At 47.9% G+C, this 14,817-nt stretch overlaps 1 protein-coding gene and 1 long non-coding RNA gene across 3 annotated transcripts in view; both read left to right on the top strand.

The window, feature by feature from the left end:
* USP43 (ubiquitin specific peptidase 43) overlaps nucleotides 1-2,817 on the top strand; it is a 52,032-nt gene extending 49,215 nt beyond the window's left edge. For both annotated transcript variants that reach the window (XM_059148478.1, XM_059148477.1), the window contains exon 15: nucleotides 1,049-2,817. In XM_059148478.1, coding sequence (XP_059004461.1) covers nucleotides 1,049-2,118 — 1,070 coding nt within the window. In that variant the 3' untranslated portion in view covers nucleotides 2,119-2,817. The remainder of the gene's footprint in view (nucleotides 1-1,048) is intronic.
* A 2,424-nt stretch (nucleotides 2,818-5,241) lies between these two features.
* Nucleotides 5,242-12,177, top strand: LOC131816270 (uncharacterized). Its single transcript, XR_009347995.1, has 4 exons — nucleotides 5,242-5,327; nucleotides 6,156-6,295; nucleotides 6,904-6,988; nucleotides 12,061-12,177. It is a non-coding gene; the product is annotated as an uncharacterized LOC131816270 (long non-coding RNA).
* Nucleotides 12,178-14,817: the final 2,640 nt, after the last annotated feature.

Genomic DNA, 14,817 nt, shown 5'->3' with positions numbered 1-14,817 from the left:
CTTCTTAATGTTTGTAGTATTGTACAAGTCTTTCACCCCTTCAGTTAATTCCTAAGTATTTTATTCCTTTTGATGCCATTGTCAAGGGAATTGTTTTCATAACTGTTTCTTAAGAAAAAATATACAGCCATGGTTATCTGTGTATTCCCTTTAGAAACAGTAAGATTTAGGAAAGAATTAAGAAGAAAATCAACCACACACAGCATCCCAGGGCCCCCTTGGTGCCTTGTCACTTTAGTGTTTATCACACACACGTGTGCAAGTGGGATCACATGGTTTTTCTAGATTCTCATTTCACATTACACATCAAAAATGTGTTTCCGGGCGCCTGGGTGGCTCAGTGGGTTAAGCCGCTGCCTTCGGCTCGGGTCATGATCTCAGGGTCCTGGGATCGAGGCCCGCATCGGGCTCTCTGCTCAGCGGGGAGCCTGCTTCCCTCTCTCTCTCTCTGCCTGCCTCTCCATCTACTTGTGATTTCTCTCTGTCAAATAAATAAATAAAATCTTTAAAAAAAAAAAAATGTGTTTCCAATTACAGACAGGTGCTGCGAAACACACAGGGAAGACAGTAAGTGGTAGCTCTGATAAAACTCAATGCACATTTGATTTATTTTTCAGCCCAGGGTAGGATATCTGAGAGTCTCGCACTTGAAAAGTACAAGCACCTAGTTTGACCTGGAAGAGGAGGGACTTTTGCTGAGCATTCTGCTTTGTGCAAATACTCAGCTATAAATGAAATTGATGTTCTGCCATAGGACTAGATTCCTCCAAGACTGGGCTTGACCTGGAGTCTGGGCTGTCTGGGTGTGTAGCTCCCTTTTTTGGCACTGGCTTGCACAGTGGCTTCGAAGAGGTAAATGAATTCCATGGGACAGCAGGTGCACACATGAGTGCTCCCAAGAGCTAGAACCCTGGGGTCCTATGTGCTGATGTGTCCCTGACCCCAGTGCTGCCTGATGCATCAGAGATCTCAACCCATGTCTGCATCATAGTCACTCAATGCACCTGGAGGGAAATTTGGGCACTGATGTTCTTGGTGTCTCTTTCAGGAGGGTTGACGTCCAAGCCTTTGGTACGGGGCATACGAGGTCGAAGCATCAGCATGAAGGAGCCCACCCCTTCCAGAGCCAAACAGGGGCCCTTCAAGACCATGCCCCTCCGATGGTCTTTTAGACCCAGGGAGAAACCCCTGGGTGCATCTGCTGAGCTGGTGGAGTACTTGGAGTCCAGGCGGAGGCCCCGATCCACGAGCCAGTCCATCGTGCCGCTGTTGACGGGTGCTGCCGGCGAGGATGTGAAGTCGGACGCTGCCAGCTCTGCTCAGGGCGAAGAGGGTGGGCGAGCCACTGAGAGGCCGCCGGCTGGAATGCCCTGCCCCTCGAGCCACACCAGCCCCTCTGCAGCCCCCGGAGTCCCAGATGGTCTGAACTCGAGGAAAGCCAAGGAACATGAAAGTCAGGAGATCAGGCTCCCCAGACAGTTTGACCTGCCCCTCATGGTGATGCCTTCAGTGGGGACTGAGAAACGAGCCCAGCCCGAGGGCCAGAAGACCGCGAACTGCAATGGAAGTAGCCAGGCAGGGAGCCACGGCAGGGTACCCTCCCCGACCAAGGAGCCTTTGGGCCCTGCGGTGTTACCTAGAAACAGCGCAGACAACCGCCAGAATACCTTAGCCAGGATGAGGGCCAGCGTGGAGGCCAGAGACCCTGAGGCAGACAGATTCCCACAGGGGACCCTCACCTTGCTGAGATCTGTGTTTTGGAAGAAAGAGCACAAGCATAACAGGGCGGAGGCGGCCCTCCGGGCATCCCCAGTGTCCCTGGCGAGCAGCAGGCTGAGCCCGGCTGTGGATGAGCACACCCGAGGCTCCTCGCCTTCCTTCCAGATCCGAGAGAGCCTGGCCAGGGCGCCCGCTAGCTGCCTGGAGAGGGACGTCTGGTCAGCACCCAGCTCTCTGCGCCTCCCTCGCAAAGCTGGCAGGCCCACGAGGGCCAGTGCCCTGGGCCCGTCACAGAGGACAGTTCCCGGGGACCACACTCCTGTTGGCACCTTGCAGAAGGTGAAATACCACACCCTTTCTTTAAGCCGGAAGAAAACATTACCTGAGTCCAGTTTTTGATGGTGTGTTCCAGTCCCCTCCACCCCAGCCCCCACCAAGCTGGTGAGCTCGAGACAGAGCAGCTGCAAGAAGCTTCTTTTGTGTCAAGAGTGGGCTTTCTGGAAGCCAGTTGTCTTGTGACCCCTGAAAATTAAAAAAAAAAAAATTTTTTTTTTTTTGGTCCCCACCTCTAGATCTCCAACATAGCATGTCCAAATACCTTCCTGTACCGTTGGGTGCTTTCATACGTGTCAGCCACGAGATGGTGCTGTTGAGTCAACATTACCGGTTCAGGGCAAGAAGGGATTTGTTTCCCTAATTCCCCTGCCTGAGGACATACTGGGGAGAGAGATTGCAACGTGGCCCAGTTAGACAGCATATAACCCTGCAGAGAAGCCTCGTAAATAGGAGCCTAAGACATTAAATCAGTTCTTGCCACAGGCTTCTCTTTCTCAAATCTCTAATGCTTCTCTGGGATAAAGCCTTCAAGATGCCAAAACCCGTCATAGTGACCTTCAGGCAGGATTCGGGGAGAGATGGAACAGAAGTGATTGAGATCATAGGAAGATATTTAATATATAGCAAAATAATTGTATTACTGTTTTTCAAGTATTTAAAAAAAAAGAACTATTTTGATACTAGGAATAGAAGTTCTCTTTAAGAAGAAATTAAGTATGAGATCTATATACAGTTTTAATAAAAGCCCATTGGTGAAACATGCAGACGGCTCTCTGAGTTATTCACATTTAACAACTGATCTTTTTTTCCCCTCAAAGATTATAATTTTAAGTTATCTCTGCACCCAGTGTGAGACTCGAATCCACAACTCTTTGAGATCAAGAGCTGCCTTAGGCTGGCCAGGCACCCCTACCAGTGATCTTGTTCTGTTCCCGCTGTGCCGGCTTGGCTCCGTGCTGTCGATATCAAAGTAGTGACCTGAGTTGTGTCTGAAATTTTAAATAAATTGACTTTGCTCTCTTTAAAGAAATGGGAGTCCCCTCAGGTCTCTATCTGGAGGACTCGTACTTGCAAGGTCTGAGAGTCTGAGCCTTCCCCATACACTGGTAGCCGACCGTCCCGTTTCCTTGAGCTTTACTCTCTCCTTTCTAGCTGCTCTGACAAATATCCTGTCACTAATTCTTACTGGGAAGCTGCTACGCCTGACCCTGGGGGTCTGTACTTAGTCTGTTTTCTAGAAATACTTCCTCTTCGATGGGAACAAGACATTAGACTCCAGAAATTAAGTTTTCTTCATACCTATCGCGTGACTCATTAGTATGTCTCAGCTACTTTTATTTTTTTCCTTAAGGAAGAAAGGTTTTTTTTCCCCCCTAGTGAGAAAGACTTTTTTTTTTTTCAACATTTTATTTATTTTAGAGAGAGTGAGCAGGGGGAGGGGCAGAGAGAGAGGGAAATACTCAAGCAAACACCACTGAGTGCGGAGCCCAACCAGGGGCTCAATCCCATGACCCTGAGACCCTGAGATTCCTTAGCAGGAATCAATTCAGATGCTTTAAGCCACTGACCCAGCCAGGTGGCCCGAGAAAGACTGCTTTGAACCACAGTTCCAAAATAGGAAGAGCTGAGAGGACCCAGCCACTTGGCCCCACAGGGTGACATAGAGGCCAGTAGATCTGTGCGCTTGCATTTCAAAAGGCATCGAGGTTCTCAAGTGTGGAGTTGGCAAGTCTCTGGCAACGTGCACCACACGTGTCGTCTTGGGCTCGGGGAGTCTAGGAATCCTGTTATTTCCAGTTCTTTCCTCCTCTGGTGGTGCTCATTTGTCATCTTTGGCTCCCATGCCCTTCTAAGGTCAGTCTCCCTTCCTCAGTCCTCTTGGGGATTGGGTGCTGACTCATGTGTACCCTCTTGGTTTCTCCCCTAGAAGGTCTCAACTTTTGGGGATCCCCTTGGATACCATGAGCAGGTCCCAAGTGTTAGTGGTGGTGTCCGTAATGCGTCACGGGCTGGAGCATTTTCCCTGGATGCCAGACTTGGAGGTTTAGTAAGAGAAGATGACACATGGACCTTGGTAGCTATGTTTGTCATCCCAGGTCTTCCATGGGGATGCCCGAGACCCCTCGGTGTCCCCTTCCCTGAGCCTGCTTTTCCCTCTATAGGAACCTGGCAAGAAAGGCTGTGAGAATAAGTGGGAAAGGATTTTGATCTTTCCAGAATGAATTTCAATGTAATGGTTTTCCTTCCAGGAAAATTGGTCTGTTCTCCTTAAGCCTTGTTTTCTTATTCTTTAACAAGTGTGCGAAATTTCTGAGGGAAATCGAGCTGTAACACCCTATTTTGGAAGTCACAGTTAATGTGAATTGGACAAAGTTGGAGGCATTGACTCCAACTGATGGGTTCATCGACTCCAATTGATGGGTTCCTGTGAGCTTTATCGATCCTTCAAACATCCTCTCCAGACCCCAATTTTCTGAGTGGACAATGTAAGAGTCTCAGGGCACTTGGGTGGCTCATTTGATTAAGTGCCCAACTCTTGATTTGGGCTCAGGTCATGATGATCTCAGAGTTGTGGGATTGAGCCCCGCATCTGCGCTTAGTGCAGAATCTGTTTGAGATTCCCTCCCCCGCCCCCTCTGCCCCCCAACTTGTGCTCTTTCTCTCTCTACAGTAAGTAAATCTTTTAAATAAAAAGGGGTCTCTAATGAGAGCCCTACTCTGAATAGGTTAAGAAGGTGTGTGTAATCGCTGCATTCATGGAAGAAATAGGCTAGTCACACTCCCTTCCGAGTCCCGGTCTCTGAGCTGTGCAGAAAAGGACTCTAGACTGACACCTGCCTGCGGCAAATCAGCCCCACCAAAGAAACAACGCCAAGGTGGTCAGAGAAACACGGGGTCGGAGGGGCCCCAGCTCCAAACCTAGGTGTGGAGAATTCGAAATAACTCCCCCTGTAAAGATCCACTTCTGGCTTTCTATTGCTGAATTCTGAAATGTTCTCCCATCTGTGGCTGTCTGTTATGATGCCGTAGATGACCGTTCATCTTCGTGGCCCTGTCTGGACCCCAGATACCTCGACAGTGACACCCGCATCACTTGTGACATCATGACGAGGTCACAATAGAGCCCGGGGGTCGACATCCTGAAGGTTTCTGTGGTCACATGTTTTCCTGCAGAGGAAGGCAGTCCCCTATCGGACACAAACATAACAGGCTGTGGTGCAGGACCAAGACGGGCTCGGTGTCTTCGGCAGGATGGAGGATGAAGATTAAGGGTAATTCCACTCTGACCAGAGCACTGCGGTTGGGGATTCTCACTTAGAGAATACGAGACTTTGGACCGATTGGAGGACCGGACCTGAGTCACTTCTCAGATGGTCTGAGCAGCCAGTCGGAGGCCCCAGCCGGACATTGAACCACATCCTCCGTGACCCGGGACCTGAGTCTTGACTTACCCTGAGAGACCAGACCCTGGTGCCGGGCTGCCTGGCGTTCCCAGCCCCTGTCTGGCTGTTTGAGTTTAGGAAGTTAGTTTTGCTCTGCTGTGCTTCGAGTTCCTTCTCTGTGAAGTGAGGATAACAACAGCACAGGATCCGTCGGGTGGTTGAGGGTACAGAGGGAGCTAGTTAGCAAACATTAGTTAATCCCTATCACAAGGACTCTGAGCTGCCGGGAGACGATCCCAGTCAGTCGTGCTCTGAGAACCAGAGGTCCTCCTAGTCCTCGGAACAAGCTGGTTTACAGTATCGGAGGGTGACAGAGGGTACATCCCAAGAGAGCTAGCAGGAGACATTCACAGGAGGCCAGGTAAATACTTCCATTGACGTATAATCGATTCTGGAGGTTTGAAAACCTGTTCCACTGCCTTAGAAATGGACTAAAGTTGACTCCGTTTTTAGAGATCCTGGAACTTCACCTGTCTGCCGTTCCAGCCCATTCAGGGGCCATATTTATTTTTGTTCCTGGCGGAACCCAGGCAGTTCTTACCTGGGGAGTGTTCCAAACCGAGATGTTGACGAGTCCGCTGGCAAATCTGTGAGATATACCAGGAGTCATGCTCCTGAAATCTCTGTGACGTTACCCAAAATTCTACTTTCTTTCAGGGGGTTCAACCCTACGTGCCGGGTCATGGCCAGCAGGTGCTATTCAAGCAAAGGACTTCCAGACATAGTCGTTTCCTGTCCTTCTAGCCACATCCCAGAATTCCCCCTGATAGGCTGGATCTGAATGGACTGGCGTGCAGGTGCCTGGGGCATCCTGGTGGCTGGGGCCGTGTCACACACTCCTTCATCAGACCTAGGCAGCCAAGCTACACAGACTGAGCATGCCCTCACCCTCCAGAAGGAAGTGCAGGTGCTCTTGGCCTAAGATGGGAATCCTGGCAGACGGATCAGCTCACGGCCCCTGCCGTGGGCCCCCGGAATATTGCTCTCTTACTCCATTTACTTTCCACCTGAGCCAACACCTCTGTTTCTTCTCCCCTTCTACCTTTTCCTTCTCCCCTTCTTCCCATGTCTTTGCTCATTGATCAAGGGCCCTCCAATTCGGTCCAGCAAGCACATGAACAGCCCCATTAATGTCTAAATCACAGGGGTGGGAGAGATCAAATTTAAAGAACATTCCACTGTCAAAAAAGTGGTCTGACCCATCTGTCAGGTGGTGACACACTCTTTTCTCCATCCCTAGATGGGAAGTACAAATAGAGTTGTGCAAGTGACCAACAGCCTTTTTGTAGAGGACCCAAGTTCAAATTCAGAGTTTGCTATTAATTAGGCCTCATGGCCTGTGTATGGATGTCTTGCCCCCGCGGCAACCTCACAAAGTTGACCCCACAACTTCATCTTTTTTCAGGAGCTGAGGACGATGCCACCTCAAATAGAAGCATCCACAGCAGCCTCAAGGCAGGTCTCTGACCCTCGAGTGCAGTGGAAATACGGTAAGCTGCCTCTTGGGGAAGCTTTGCCAAAATGAGTTCCTTCGAGATTCTTCTGCAGATAAAGGCAGCTCAGAGGAAGGCATAGTTAGGTAAAGGGAAGAGGCTCACAATATGGGGGAAAAGTAGCAGGGCTTACAGACAGCATCGAGGAGTCGAAGAACGACTCAAGAGAGCTTCAACCGGAAACATGGCTGGTCTGAGTTTTAGAACCAGTCACACACTGACCAACGAAGCCTCAAGCCAGTCACTTCATCTCCCTGGTCTGACTGTGGTTATATGCAAAATCCAGAAGGAGGTCCTTGCAATGGGAAGGGTCCTTCAAACTCTGATAATTCTTTGATGGCACTGGAAAATGGTTCTGGAGCCAAACTTTCTGGAGTCTGTGACCAGATCTGTTCTTTACCAGATTTGCAGTTTGGGCATATCCCTCCCCTGTAGCTCGAGGATGATGGTGGAGCATCACGGATGGCGTACCCCACGGGGTTATTGTAAGGATCATACTTATTTGAAAGAGTCATGAGAGTGCCTAGCCCATAAAAATGCTACGCGGGTCTTTGTTTTTATTATGCCTCTTACCTTCTCATTGAGGTGAGCTTCATAAGACCTAAGGCAAGATTTAGAAAGTTCAGGATGCAGGAAAATAGTTCAGCTGGGGACACGTGCTCAGTGGACAGGCTTCAGTTGTGGCAAGGAGGACATAGGACATACTTAATTCTCTCTTAAAATTGAGGGAGCCCTTCTCTTCAGCTCCCCACCAGGACCCTGTGTCTCCAGGAAGGATGAAAGGAGACGACTCCTCGACTTCCTGTCTGTGTGCCCAGCATCTTCTGCTGGGTCCCAGAGAGACAGAACCATACCTGTGCTCGGTCCCCGATCTTGTTGCCATGCGTTGTGGGAGCCCAACCAGGAGACAGAAACCACAGGGGAATTCAGACAAGTTTAATATAGAGAAATATACTGCCTGGCAAAATTTGATGGGAATGTGGCCTCAAGGGTATGCAGAAAAGCTGCTCTCAGGAGGGGCCCCCCGGGAGGCACACCAGTGCAACCTCCAGAGGGGGTGCTAAGGAAGGCTCTTGGGGGCTGCTGGCTACCACGCATACCCAGCACTGAGAAGACGTCTATGTGCTAAGAGAACCAGCAAGAACTAGAACGAGAAGTCCCTTCTTTCCGCAACACCTCTCCAATGTCCTCTGCTGACAAAACTTAGCGTCATGCCAGCTGGAAAAGGAGAGATTTTAGAAGGTCCAAATGCCTGTTCAGAGCAGATAATGAAGTGTGCATTAGAAGGCAATGTGTTGATAACTGGTACCAGCTGTGTTTTTCCCAGTCCCATGTTCTGGATTCTTCTGGATGAGCAGGGCACCTGTCATGGGTCCTATCTTTATGCAGGTGCCCTTCCCCTAACCCTGCAAAGGCGTAAGGAGACCCTATGGGCATGAACTTCAGGCTCTGTGCATTTCCAGTCCCCTGAGCTGCCCATGTCTGGTTTTCAACTTCATTTCCATTACCAGCACCTACGGTGCTTCACTGCGAACATTGTAACACCTTACAACTTTTACCGTTTTCTTTATGTCTGCTGTGGGGACTGGAGTTGACCCAGAAGTACCAGGCACCACAGTGAACCGTTGCACGCATCCACAGGGACACACGCGGACACGGGTGGGATATTTGACACCTTTTCATTTGCAAATCCACACTGTGGTTTTGTAAATAAAATCGCAGATAGGATCCCTGTTAACATCATCTTGTAGGTAACTTGATAGTGGGAAGGGGCCTCGTACATTTGATCATCGTAAAAGAACAATAAACACCATTAGGAACAAATCGGAGGACGCCTAGGGGGGCTCTGTCGGTTAAGCATCTGCCTTTGGCTCAGGTCATTGATTCCAGGGTCTTGGGATGGAGCCTCCAGTCCATCGCAGCTCATCGGGGAGCCTGTTTCTCCCTCTCCCTGCTGCTCTGCCTGCTTGTGCTCTCTCTCTGTCCAAATCAATCAATGAATCAATCTTAAAAAAAAAAAAAAAAAAAAAAAAGACACAAGTGAGAAGGAGCACTGATCTTGGAGTAGTGCAGACAGGGTAGGCAGGGCAAAGACCCACATATGGGGTCTTCATCGGCCACCGCTCCTCCCGCCCTTCCCCGTGCTCTCCTCCCCAATTCCCAAACACGGAGGCGCTCTCACACCCCTTGCCCTTTGCCATTCTCTCTTTCTGGAACACACTTCCCCCCTCCACCTGGAAGATGTCCATGCAGGCTTCAAGCCTCAACTCAGCCGTGACCTCACCTTGGGGAGCCCTCTGGACACCCCGGCGGGCACCTGGCTCCTCTGTATGCTTGGGTTCCTACAGAACTTCGTTCGGGATGGCCCATGAGACCCTCAGAGCTCGAAAGTAGGAGCTGTATGTGCATCTCACCTGCCTGCATGGCTTAACGTAGTCAAGCTCCTTAAGCAACAGAAGGCCAGAAAGTAAAAGCCTGGACATCCCTTACCCTCGCCGGGCCTCAGACCAGGGTGGTCAGAGTGGTCCCTGTGAAACTGCTCAGGACAGTCTCCTCCTGGACACTCTGGAACCTTCCCCGGTGGCCAGGGATGGGCCTCCCCCTTCCACCCCGCAGAGGCCAGCCGCCTGACATGCTGAATTTTCTCTGCAAGCCCACAGCCTGGGGTCCCTCTTTGTTTCCCAGGACAGGAGGACGACACTGTAGACTCGAGCACTGTAGACTCGAGCACTGGAGCACAGTCAGGACTGAGCTCCCTGGCGCCCTCACCAGGAAGGAGAGGGAGCACTGAGGCTGAGCGCGTCTGTGGACTACTTCGAAAAATCCAGAAGCCCGTTAAGGGCAATGCAAGCCTGTCAGTGGTCTCCGACATCCTGAATGGGGCCCATGCTCAGCCTTAAAGTAGTGTCTTAGAAAGGGCACATGATCTGTGGGGGAGAGAGTCTCCCCATGATGGAGGGAGCGGAAAATAGTGCTTTCATAACCAAGTGGAGGCAAAGGACGACCATTTGGGAAAGCATCTTCAGTATTTTATTTTATTATTTTTAAAAAACATTTATTTTAGGGGGACAGAGTGCGAGTGGTGGGAGGGAGAGAATCTCAAGCCGGCTCCCCTGCTGAGCCTGGTGCCCGACGCAGGGCTCCATCTCACGACCTGAGATCATGACCTGAGCTGAAACCAAGAGTCCAGTGCTCAAACGACTGAGTCACACAGCTGCCCTACATCTCCAGTGTTTTAAATGTGTATTTGCAAATTGGAAAGAGGCTTGCAAGCTAGGAATGGTATATAGATTCTCAACCGCGGAGACTGTGCCCTAAACACTCAGATCGGGTTTTCATGAAATCTAATCCCACTCACTTAAACCTAAATTTCACAGAGAGGTAGAGGAAGACTTTCTTCATGTATATCTAAATGTGTTGAAAGATTGGAAAACCCAATTTTGGGGGCCAAAGTTTCTCCTGCCTTCTCTGTCCCATCTCAGGTGTGAGGAGTATCTTTGAACCCCGGAGGGCAGCCCCAGACATTGGGAGGTGGAGGGAGGCAGCCACATTCTCCAGGGGCCTGTTGAACCATGCATGTTGTAGTCTAGGGACAAGAAGGCCTTTCATCCACATGTAATTTTTTTTCTCCTGCAGCGGGGCCCAGGATGTCAGAGGATGGGGGGAAGAGGGAAGGTATGGCTTGGTGGCCATGGTATCAGCAACGTAGATTCCCCGGGTCACCCAGGCTCGAAAGTCCTCAATGAGGCAGAGGGCTGTGCCCCCACCGCCCCGCCCCAGGTACAGAGCCCGGGGCCACGCCTCCTCCTGGCCTCACAGATGCCTGAGCCCCAGGGAGCACTGGATGCTGTACACAGCGGAGGCCGTGGGATCTGCTGCGTGCTAGCTCCCATGTCCCAAATCCCTGGAACCTGAGACCACTCCCTCACATGGCAGAAGGGAGTTTACAGGGGAAAAAAAATGTGAGTCAGTTAAGGACAGAGAGGTGGGGTGATCCCCTGGATGATGGGCGTGGTCCCCGCTGTCAAGCCCAAGGTCCTAAGGAGACACAGGCAGAGGATGGTCCAAGTCAGAGACAGAAGACAGTGAGGATGGTGACAAGGTCTGGAGAGGCAGACTTTCCGGGGTGACAAGCAGCTAGTCTACAACACAGAACTGAAGCCGACTTTCCGAATAGTTTTATTTGAATGAAGAGTATTGTTGTTACTGATGTTTAAACATTTGAATCAGGTGAGTCAAAATCCTACCAATATCTATTGAAATACCTATGGCCCTGAGTGGTCACTTACCCTGTGTTGATATTTTTCCGATCTGAGATGCTCCTTGCTCAGTGTGGGTGTGTGAGTGAGAGAGAGAGAGAGAGTAAATGTGTACATGTGTATCTATATGTAGTAGTGTATTTGTTTATGGCCGTCTGTCTAGTAAATGGATTTTTTTTTTTTTTTTTACAACATATAAGCTTCAGGCACTCAGTATTTTGAAGAGTCCTGAATGCCAACATGAGGCATTTAGGTTTGGTTTTTTTTTTAAAGATTTTATTTATTTATTTGACAGAGATCACAAGCAGGCAGAGAGGCAGGCAGAGAGAGGAAGAAGCAGGCTCCCAGCAGAGCAGAGAGCCCGATGTGGGGCTCGATCCCAGGACCCTGGGATCATGGCCTAAGCCGAAGGCAGAGGATTTAACCCACTGAGCCACCCAGGCGCCCCTTAGATTTGATTTTTTAAATGAATCGGGATCGGGGCATCTGGGTGGCTCAGTCAATTAAGCATCTGACTTCAGCTCAGGTCATGATCTCAGGGTCCTGGAATCGAGCCCCACATCGGGCTTTCTGCTCAGTGGGGAGCCTACTTCTCCCTCTCCCTCCGTACTCTCTTTCAAGTAAATAAATACAATCTTAAAAAAAAAAAAAAAGAATCAGGGACTTGGGAAAAATTTGAATACAAGTATGACATGGGAAAAGTCTCAGGACTTATGAAGATACTGCACTGACCATAAAAACACCACCCTCAGCAAATAACCCTAGGCCAGTTGGCAGAGTGTAACTTGGGTGATCTTTTCTGTTTTCCAGAAAGCCAACACAGCACAAGGACCGGGACAGAATCAGGGTGAGATGTGGAGCACTGGATTGGTGGCAAGGGACCTAAAGCCTATATTTTTTCTTTTAAAATATAAGTACTATACTTATAGAAAGCCAAGAATTACAGAAAGGTAAAAAGATAGGGGGGAAATCATTTTTTGATAGGAAGTTTGGTTTCTAGGGCTGTTTTCCTCATGATTGATCAATTCTCTCAAAGGAATTCTTTCAACGTTTCTGGCTGGTTAACCGAAAAGCTATTTCAAAATTATTTCATTATAGGGATGCCTGGGCGGCTCAGTCAGTTAAATGTCTGCCTTTTGCTCAGGTCATGATCTCAGGGTCCTGGGATTGAGCCCCACGGTGGGCTCCCTGCTCAGTGGGGGGTCTGCTTCTCGCCCTTCCTCTCCCTCTGCCTCTCTCCCCCTGCTCAGGCTCTCCCTCTGTCTCAAATAAATAAAATCTTAAGAAAAAGAAATTAATTAAAAATCAAGTGTTTTTTAAAAAATGTCTTCATTAAAGACTAATAGATCTTTTGATGGGTTAATAAATGTTTATTGCCTTCCATTTGCAAGGTATGGGGATACTGTCATCCACACGTTGTGATTCCTTAAGTATAATTCTGTATTATGTAATTATCATATTTTGAGCAGTTGTTTTGCTTTAAAATGACATAGTACATTTACAAAATGTATACAATCTAAGTGAATCAACCCCTTCCTCCTGACCCTATGTGAATCTCATCGCCCTCCCCGGAAGTAACTCTTGTCATCTGTTTGGAATGTTTCCTTCTGCATCTCTCTTATGCATTGCTTTTATAGGAAAAAGCATGTAATTTTGGTCCGTTTGTGTGTTCCCACAATTGCTTTCCTGCAACTTGCTTCTGTAGTTCAACAGTAGGGCTGGGGTATGTTTCCCTATTGGTGTGGATGGACACACCTCCTTCCTTCCAACTCGTGCTCTGTGCACTATAGGGCTCAGGTACCTGTGAGTTTTTAAACCCCTACTGATGGACATTTCCTTTTATCCTAGTGATTCTGATGTGTTTGTAGTCATAATCATGGTTAAGTTCTTTTTTTTTTTTTTGAAAACAAAAATATCTTTTATTAATGTGTACCCACAAACGAAACTAGTCACAAAGAGTCCCTCATACTATCATGTACTCATAAAATTATCTTAGTCATTAGCAATTAGTGAAAAGATTGGTTCTGTTACTCCTTAAAGACGTGCAGAATTTCTCAAGTTTAAATATCTTACTTACACCAGTGTCCTAAAGTCCCAAGATAGACTGTGGAAAATGGAACCTCAATTGTCTTGAAGGATTGAAAACAAAACTCAATACATTCTACAAGATGGATATACTCACAGGAGGGAATTAAGTATTAACTAAATACCTCCCCTTCCTCCCTTCTCACCTATTCATCCTCTACAATACACATTTTTCTACAGCATAAAATTAGCCAAATTACCAAGTATCAACTTTTCCAAAAAAGATACATTACTCCTGCTCTCCACAAAAAAGTACCATATAGCAAAAAACATATGAATGCAACACCACTGAAATTATTTACTGAGCACTAAGGCTAAATCTATTATTGCAAACTCGACCAAAAAAAAAAAAAAAAAGGCAAAGATAAAACCCAAAAAGCTCTTTGCATTTCTGTAGTGTTTTCCACTTTCCAAAGACTAGAAGTAACAGGTCGTTGGAATTACTGCTACACATCAATACAATTATGGGAATAATTATGCAAGATAAGATTAGAAAATGCCAGCAACAAGATTCACCCTAATGTCATCCAGTGTTTCTGTTAAGAGGTAAGACTAGAATTCAGGTCCTAGTCCTAATTCTGTGTACCACCTCCTTCCCCACATGTTCTTACATACTGTTTCACGGAATGTTACTGGGTAGGCTGGTAGTCACTGTGCTCATGGGTTTCAAGTAAGTTTTGGAAATGCTGGGTAACATGAACCAGACTCTCAGAACTTTTAATGTGCCATCATAAATCTCCAAGAAGGGTATGGAGAATAGAGCTGTCAGAAATTCAAAGTGCCAGTCACAGAGCAAGGGACAAATGTATGTGTGCAGGAAAGGCGGGGACTGGGTGCGGGGGGAGGGGATGGTAATAGCACCATTTAATGGGGCCCTGACCATGGAGGAATGCCATCCAGTGTTGCCAGGTCTTTCCAGAGAAGCTACAAATCTAGGCTTTAATCTGAAATCTCCATGTTTATCATGTTATTTTGAATTTAAAAGAAAAACACTACAGTTTAAACAATAAATTTCTTGGGCCAGATCATTTGGAAAACCCAATATAACATGTTTAACAATCCTATTTGCCCATATAACCTTTATTTGGAGGTCCTATCCATGTCCTAGAACCCCACAGACCAAAGCCAAAGATGTTGTCTTCCTCCTCTCTCTCTGCCTGCCTCTCTGCCTGCTTGTGATCTGTCTGTCGAATAAATAAATAAAATCTTAAAAAAAAAAAAAAGAAATAAACAAACATCCTGCCCTCCTAGGCCACTATGGATTAACTCTGAACCCTAAGCAGGACTTCTTTCAAGGTCTACTCAGATTGAAATTAATACCCAGCCTCCTTAACTGTTCATGTAGCAAAGCTTCTAGTGACTAAAGAGATCCTCACCATTAGCCTTTGCTTAACTCTTAGAAAAACCAAAAATTTAACTGAACCGTGAAAGAAAGGAATAGTACTGGAACTGTTTTTACTATTTAAAAAAAAACCCTTCATC

Source organism: Mustela lutreola, chromosome 15 (genome assembly GCF_030435805.1).
Source record: "Mustela lutreola isolate mMusLut2 chromosome 15, mMusLut2.pri, whole genome shotgun sequence".
NCBI lineage: Eukaryota > Metazoa > Chordata > Mammalia > Carnivora > Mustelidae > Mustela > Mustela lutreola.
The sequence above is the reverse complement of the archived record's forward strand: the minus strand, read 5'-3'. Positions and strand labels throughout refer to the sequence as shown.